The sequence below is a fragment of the Clytia hemisphaerica genome, unplaced genomic scaffold (assembly GCF_902728285.1).
Source record: "Clytia hemisphaerica strain Z4C2 unplaced genomic scaffold, Clytia hemisphaerica genome assembly, whole genome shotgun sequence".
Classification (NCBI taxonomy): domain Eukaryota; kingdom Metazoa; phylum Cnidaria; class Hydrozoa; order Leptothecata; family Clytiidae; genus Clytia; species Clytia hemisphaerica.
This window is the reverse complement of record NW_027103852.1, coordinates 722,438-730,553: the sequence shown is the minus strand read 5'-3', so window position 1 is coordinate 730,553 and position 8,116 is coordinate 722,438. Positions and strand designations below refer to the sequence as shown.

The following is an 8,116-nucleotide window of genomic DNA, read 5'->3' as shown; positions in this document are numbered from 1 at the left end:
ACCGGCCGACGACTCCACTTTTTAAAGTAAATTACGGGAACCAAACATTTTTTTGCGATTCGCCTTTATCACAAACACATCCAAGTCCAAAAAAGCACGATTGCATCCAGTCTTTATATCAAAATTATACAGTAGCTGTACTTTTGTAAACTTTATCAAATCCCAATAACATTATAACACCATCAATCCCCCTAGAGGCAAACAAGAAAAATATGTTTATAATAGTATATATCAGAAAATTCAACATAAACAAAAACTTGAGCAAACGGCTTTAAACCTTCAAAGGATGTAGAAAAAGAATCCCCTTGATGAAAATCATGTGTTTGATTTGCCGAGTTAAAAAAAATAAGTGACAAAAATTGAAGCTTGCAACAGATTTACACTGGAAATACTTTGGTACAACACTGACTTATCACATCTGACTATCGCTTGAGCCGCCATCTTGAAACTACATTATGATCTGTAAAAACAACGCACGCTAAAAGTACACAAAAAGTTAACCCGATCGGAAGAAAGTTTAGAAATAAAAGTGAGATCGGAAAATCGGATTTTTTTTTTGTCGTCTTATGGAACTGAATTTCACCTATTTGAATGCTCAGCTTAGGCTGACCAAATATTGCATGTCTGATTTCTTGACAATTCATGATATGTACCATTGCAATGTCTTCACGGAACCAATAGCTGATTGGCTGTAAGTGACGTAAAATCAGTCAATACGTCACTTTCAACCAATCAGCTGTTGGGTCCGTGGAAGACATTGCAATGTTGCATATGGTGAATTCATGAATTCGACGAAAGTTTTCTAAATTTTGATTGATCCACTGTATATTGAAAATTAGTGTTCCTTTCAAATCACGTTGTCCTCTCTTATATACATGTAATATTTCCCTACAAACTTGTACACAGAGCCGGATTGGATGCTAAAAGACGCCTCAGTAGTACGGAAATCATCCGCCCAGCTAACCCATATCACTCTACCGTCGCCAAAATCGGGTGATAGACGCCTTGGGCGGAACTTCCGCCCTTCTATTAGCACGTAACAAAGAATGTGTTTTCCGACCACTGGAAGAGGTGTATCAATCGCGTATCGAATGGAGATGGTTTTTTTGGGCGATCGACTTTGAGTTTAAAATGCAGACAACTGAATTTGTTCCTTCGTGTGGGTTAGACTTTTCAAGTTTTTCTGGTTTTGAAAGAACCCAGAGTTGCTTATTCCTGAGACTCGTCAATACCGTAACTTAGTCTAATGTCCGACACCCTTCTTTAGAGAAAGGAATAGTAGAAAGGTCGGAAACTATATTTTTTACTAAGCGACCAGAGAGAAAAAATCTTTTGTCTATCAGTGATTCTGACCTTACTATTATTCCTATCTCTAAAACTGGGTGTTGGAATTAGAAGAGACAACTTACGGTAGTATATTCTTGAACGTTGAAACGCAGAAAAGTTTTAATTCTTTAAAAAGCATTTTTTTATTAAGTAGTTTGATTTTAACAAAAATTCTTAACCAAAATTTTACTTTTATCAAATTTAGTTATATATTTATAGAGTCTAAATTTTTAGACCCAAAATTTCTGTATCTTTTATTTAAATTTTTTGATATAGTGTATCGATAGTTTTCTTTTTCTTTACGACGTTTTGTTACTTTTTGGCATTTTACTGCTAATATGTTTTGCGTGATACCTGTTACAATCAAACTATTAACAAAGTCGGTGATGTACATTTTGATTTTGAATTAAACTCATCCGCTATTTCGCCCTCTTTTACTCGATTTCCAAAATTTGGTATAGGTAAACATTAATTTGTTTTTTAAGAATACATTAGATTTTAATTTTTTTAATTTTTACAAAATTCTTCTAACATTTTCTGTCATATTATTTATATATTTACATTCATTTATGATCAGTTTTTTGTTTTCGTGAGTCAAGTGATCCAATAATGGCAGTCCTAATACACAGCTATCTTAAAACACTGGGTTGAACTTCTTCGCCTGGTGAAGCAAAATGATGCAGCAATCTGCAGCCAGAGAAAGATACGAATCTCTCTCTAGTGTTTGTAAGATATTTTTGGTCAAATTCCAAACTATAAAGATTAAGAATCAATCTAGATCGATTAATCTGCAGATACTAAAAGTTTGTATATCAAAGTTTGATTTTTGGTCTATTTTTTATACTCTGACAAGGCAAAATTTCAAAACACCGAACCAAATTTTCACCCGAATGAGTAAATTTTGATTAAATTTTATTATCGTGATATATTCGCCTGTTTATAATATTGTCACAAATGATATTTTAGTATATTTCTTCAAAATGAAAATTGGAGAAAAAATGAAGCCATACTCCATACCTTGTGTTTGATTCAAATTTGAAATCTTTGACATGGTTCTAGGGATGAGTAAAATCTCGTGACTTTTCTCAACCCTCAATTTGGGCTTGAATTTGACACTGTCTGTCCATCTTTCTGTCTGTATGTCTGTCTATCTAAAAATCTCTTGGACAACCTAGAGTTTCTGAAACTTTCTCCTTTTCATTTTTTGAAAATTTTGAACTTTTCGTTTATCTTTATATTGGGTCTTTCGAATTATACAGTTGCTGCTCTTTAATTCGATTTTCAAGGGAAATAGGATTTTCGTCGAATAGTAGAGCGTCTTTTATGGGGGTTTCTTGTTGACGGTGACTTAATTATCGAATAATGGAGGGTATCGAATACTAGAAGGTCGAATTGGAGAGCGTCAACTGTACTTACGTTTATCCGAGTCCATTTGGCAAATTTTCTTACAAAAATATTTCTTATGACATATCATAACTCATTTTTTCAGACCCGAATACAGTATTAGATTCACGTATCGTTGCGCCAACGTTACGACGTAACCTTAATAAACCACAACGTTCACGGCCGTCAAGTTTTATCAAAACATTATCGGACGGTGAGATGAGCCCAATGGCCACACCAGAAAGTGTACGGAAAAATATTAAATCCATCGGAGCAAGTGCTCAAAGATCTGTGAGTTGTTTTTTTCTTCTGTTTTGTTCTGAAATACCCGCCAGAGTTTTTTCGCGAGCCTTATGCTAATAAATAAATTTCATTTTAAAGGTTACGCCATGGCGAAATATAATTTGAAATCAAAAATCAAATCGATTAACTCTTTTTCTGGATTTGAAATCACAGTAGATCATATTTTAATTTGAGACTGGAAATATTATTAACTTAAAAAGGGAAGTGCTTAAGTTGCGTCCGACTTTCTGCCCTGCCTTTTCATTCTAATTGTTAGAGTAGGCACAAAGCTGCTTGAAAATTGGCAGCTAAAATCTTTGCTCGAAAAAAGATTGTAAGAAGATTTTTATAAAATGTTTCAAGATTTTCGATGATGCAAAGTCAAAACTGAAAATTCAGAAATTCTCAAAATGACAATTTTGATTTAACAACGTCTTAAAAGTTTCTGAAAACCGATCTCTTTTGAAAATAGTTCCATTCATGTATGGAATATGCTGTGAAAATTTTAGAAAAACAGCTTAACTGAAACTGAAAATATTAAGCTTTAAAGATATTTTTGTATTTTTCTCCTATATTTTGCAAAAAAATGACAGAATTTGCTGGTTTTGCTGATGCAGAGAAGATTTTTATATATAATGTAAATTTTTTGTTATTAACTATTGACCCAAGCTGATAGAAATGGAATTCCAAGATTTTTTGCTGTTTCTCATATTTAGAACTTTCTGTTTTATCAATGCTGATTCTAGGGCCCCAAAATACTGGTTGACCTTTAAGATGTTATATCTTTTACCCATCTTCTAAAGTCACAGATGTATCTGCATTTTCTTAGGTGTAGAAAGTTTTCCCATTTTCATAACCTATTTTCACTATCCAAGGAACTAGAGTGAGTTATATGCAATTTTTATCTAATTTTGTGTTGAAATATTCCCTTCAAACGCAAAATGTTATTTTGAATCTGTCTCAAACCATAAAAAAATGCTCATTTTTAAGTATGACCATCATTCTTTCCAAATAAACAAAAAACGTCTAATTCTGATAAATCTACAGGTCAGAGTCCTCATTTTAATGACGACCTACGTTTTGGGGGCCGTCTCCGTTTTGGGGGCCGTCTCCGTTTTGGGGGCCATATACTATATTGCATTGTCTTTAAACATTGAAATTTCTGCCTATCTTAGAAACGTGCAATATCTAATCTGTCTGACTTCCTAATTTCAGATGTCATTCTTGAAAAAGAAAAAGAAAGACAAGTGAGTACCCATTTAATTCTTCTTCCATAATTTCTCTGATTTTGGTCGTGTATTTTCTACTGGCCACTCCCAGTACACTCGGTCGAGTTTTAACATTCACATTACAGTCTCTTTAACTCGAACAATTTTTCCGTTCCCTTCAGTAGTTAACAATGCCTAAAGCTTACTCCATAACTTGAAATTTTGATAAATCGAACAAATTTGTATTCCGCGTGCGTGTTCGAGTTATTGAGACTCCATTGTATTTATAACATTTGATTTACACTTTACTAAATAACATCTTTGCAAAATATATTGATATTTGATCGACGTTACTGTTGAGATACTGTACGTTGTGCGACCGTAGTACAGTGGTAGAGCATCCAGCTACGGTTCGCAAGGTCATTTGTTACCTACATTTTTTTTTTCATTTTCACAGATTACGTGACGAACAACTTTCACCACGTTCCCGTCGAAAAACACCGGACGATGAGCACCCACAAGATGCGCCTTGGAAACAGGAATGGAACGAAAAACAACGGCGCCGTCCAAAATCCATTGAAATTTCATCGCCAACGGAAGTAAGTTCGACCACCACGACTCCGACCAAAGAGAGCGGTGGCAAGCCGCCTACCATCAGGTCTAACTTAACACCAACACGCTACCAAAACATTGCACAGCAACCAGTGCCACCGCCACAGAACGAACAACTAGGTCAATCTACAATGTCTTTTTTTCTTTAAACTCTTTTGAGATGTTTCTTCCCAATCATTCATTATACATATTATGATACATGCATAACATCATCTTATGTCATAATTTACCATGCTACTTTTATCAAGTAATATGAACAATTACTGTGGATAAGCTGCCAGTTTGAAGGTTTGAAGTTATACTTTGTTCAAGCCTTTCTTCAATTACAATTGGTCTTACATTCGTTCAGTTGGTATTTGGAAATGCATGCTACATCTTTCATATTACATACTGCACTACATCAATATCAATATGCACTCGTATAATATTATACAGTAATATGAGTATTACACGTTTTGCTCTTACCCCGAAATTGGGGACAATAATAGGATGTTTTTAGACAGTATGTTCTCTATGATGAACATTGATTTTCGCATTTTGGAAAGTTTCTAAGAAGGGGAGAATATTGGGGACGACAGTTTATTTTGAAGATTTTAAATGAAGGTTTTTACGAATTCTTGCATTTATATATTACAATACGTATTTTAGTATATTTTTAATTGCAATATTTTTTATGTAGCTGTTATCACCGTTCCCGACAGATGACATTGACCACAAATCACATGTTTTCTAAAAAAGATAATATAAAACACGTACTATGGTAATTTAAGCACTGACGTAATACCAAACGAGCAATTGTAGCACACTGATATTATAAACAAACATTATTGGATATTGGAGTAACACTGAAAACTGGTATCCACTTTGCACGAGTCTAGCACATTTTATGGATAGGAAAATTCTGTACTTTTGCACCAGGAACCTGGCCTTTGGATTTCAGAACATAGATATAGACATCGCGTCGAAGTGCATGTGTTGAATTGCATGACAGGAAATTATTATAATACCAAAACGTAGGGATAACGTCTTAATGATACTACTATACCAACATATATATTTTACATGGTTCCTTACATCATTTGACTATTACAAGAAAAACTCCAATAAAGACTTAATTTAACAGGATCCCCTAAGTTATGTTTTTGTTATACTGTTTATAATTTGTAGGTGTTGACCAGCCCGACTTTGGACAGAAGGATTTTTCAGTTTTAGCTTGTTGGAGGTGGAGCTGGAAATAACATTTTGTCAAATTTTTGCTCTTGCACTTTTTTTCAAAAGCACTAGAACCAATTTAAGATTTTAATTGAGGTAGGGATGTGCGTGACGTTTATTTGACGATATATTTACGTCATCAGCCGCCTTATTATATGAGATTTGTGCCAGCGATTTTGATCATAGCAAAACTTCTAGCTCAATGAGCTGACAGTCTTAACTCTAATGACTTTTCTGCTCCAAATGATTGTTGGGAAGTACAATATACGGTTAGACTGTGATCTGGCTATTATACTACGACGAGTTACTGACTGCTACGGATAATAATATACTCACAATAGTTTTGTTCAGTTGTTCGTAAAAATACGTTCAGACTTCAAAATTTGTAAAAAGGATCTTATAAACCATTCCATGCGTTCGTTGCTGAAAGCAGTTTTTTAAAAGAACACTTGATATGGGAAGATTGACGAACTTCATTGAAAGGAAGCAAAATATATAAGGAGAATCGTTTCTAGACCCCCCCCTGGAATCCATTTTCGCCCAACCAGATTAATTTTTCGCAGGTTTGTTTATACGTAGTCAGAAACTGACAAATTCTTTACGGACGCTCTCTACTTACAAGGTAATATTTTGCTTTATTTAGTCTAGATAATATATATGAAGTATTTAGAGAAGATTATTTTAAAAACGGTATCTTAGCTATTATGTATTCATTCATTTATTCATTTGTATATATCGGTTGACTATGATGTTAATTTATGTAAATTTTCATTTTAAAACTTTTAGAAATCTTTTTTCTAATGATACTTTTTGCAAGAATTGAAAATCTTTTTCATATAAAATCGAGCTGAATTAATTTTTTTTCTTGACCGCTACATCCATAGTTAGAACATCCCCTTCTTATAGATCCGATGGGATTTTTTCAGCCAGTGGGGTAGAAATAACGGACAAAAACTCGATGGGGATTGATATTCCCATGTTTTTTATCCATTCTTTTCAAGCAAGAAAATTCAGTGGGGATGAAAAAACTAGCACGATATTTTGCAGTGAGGATTGGTTTATCTGATTATTTTCACGTGGGACGAAAATTTGAGTATAATTATCCATCGGGGACGATATTTTGACAAACTCTTCCAGTGGGAAGGGGGTCCCAGTGGGTCTGTGAGAACAGGATGTGTTAAAGAAGCCTTGTTGAAAGTAGAGTAAATTTGTTGTCTCAACCATTGATTTCAATACCCCCAAAAGGGATGGATCCAAAACTCCTGCATGGGAAATGAAGTCACTTATTTCCCAACCCGTGACCCGTTTGTTTTTGAAACAAAATTTCAAATATGGGGCAAAGTTAAGGCTTCACTTTTTCTTGCTTGGGAAAGGTTGAAAATTCAAACACAATGGTCTAAACGCCATCATAATTAACTGCGTTGATTGGCTTTTATACTAAAATCTGTCCCCAAAAATTTTTTAGTCCGTACTTTTCAAACATTCCTTTTGAGGGGGGGGGAGATAAAGCTGGAAATAATACCTCGTTGGAAAGATAATTTTCAGAAGCTTGATGTAAGCTTTTCAAAATGTTCTAAAAATTTGATTAAAAAAAATTTTTCTACTTGGTCAAAAACTTTAATTATATACTTTTCTGAAACTTTAGAATCCTTTGAAACCGGTACATAAACCCTTAGCTCTAGTTTAGCCGGCCGACTTTCTGCCCTGCCTATTCTAATTGTTAGAGTAGGCAGAAAGAGGGCACAAAGTTGGTTGTTAAAATCTTTGCACTTTATGCCCTCTTTAATTCACAATTAGAATAGGCAGGGTAAAAAGTGGGCCGTCTAAACTAGAGCTTACTCAAATGAATATTTGACGAAAAGAATCTTGAAAGTTTTTCTTGTCTGAAATTTTTCTCCAGTTGATAACCTCTTTCTTCTAGATTCCATTATCACTAAGGCACGATACCCTATAAAAAGGACTGTCCTTATATTTTTCTGTCAGAAATCACAGATATCTATATTTCTCCTCACTAGATCGTTTTTTTTCGATCTAGTATATTAAATGAAGATCAGTGGGGAAAAAACGTTCCTTAAATATAGGGTATAACGCCT

At 34.1% G+C, this 8,116-nt stretch overlaps 1 protein-coding gene across 7 annotated transcripts in view; it reads left to right on the top strand.

Moving 5' to 3' along the window:
* LOC136807936 (ankyrin repeat domain-containing protein SOWAHA-like) overlaps window positions 1-6,852 on the top strand; it is a 21,257-nt gene extending 14,405 nt beyond the window's left edge. For 2 of the 7 annotated variants that reach the window (XM_067064559.1, XM_067064560.1), the window contains exons 5-8: window positions 2,816-3,000; window positions 4,207-4,238; window positions 4,657-4,931; window positions 5,979-6,852. In XM_067064559.1, coding sequence (XP_066920660.1) covers window positions 2,816-3,000; window positions 4,207-4,238; window positions 4,657-4,931; window positions 5,979-6,049 — 563 coding nt within the window. In that variant the 3' untranslated portion in view covers window positions 6,050-6,852. Of the gene's footprint in view, window positions 1-2,815; window positions 3,001-4,206; window positions 4,239-4,656; window positions 4,932-5,490 lie in introns of all 7 variants that reach the window. The other 5 variants (XM_067064562.1, XM_067064557.1, XM_067064561.1 and 2 more) reach the window with 4 other exon arrangements.
* The last annotated feature ends 1,264 nt before the right edge of the window (window positions 6,853-8,116 follow it).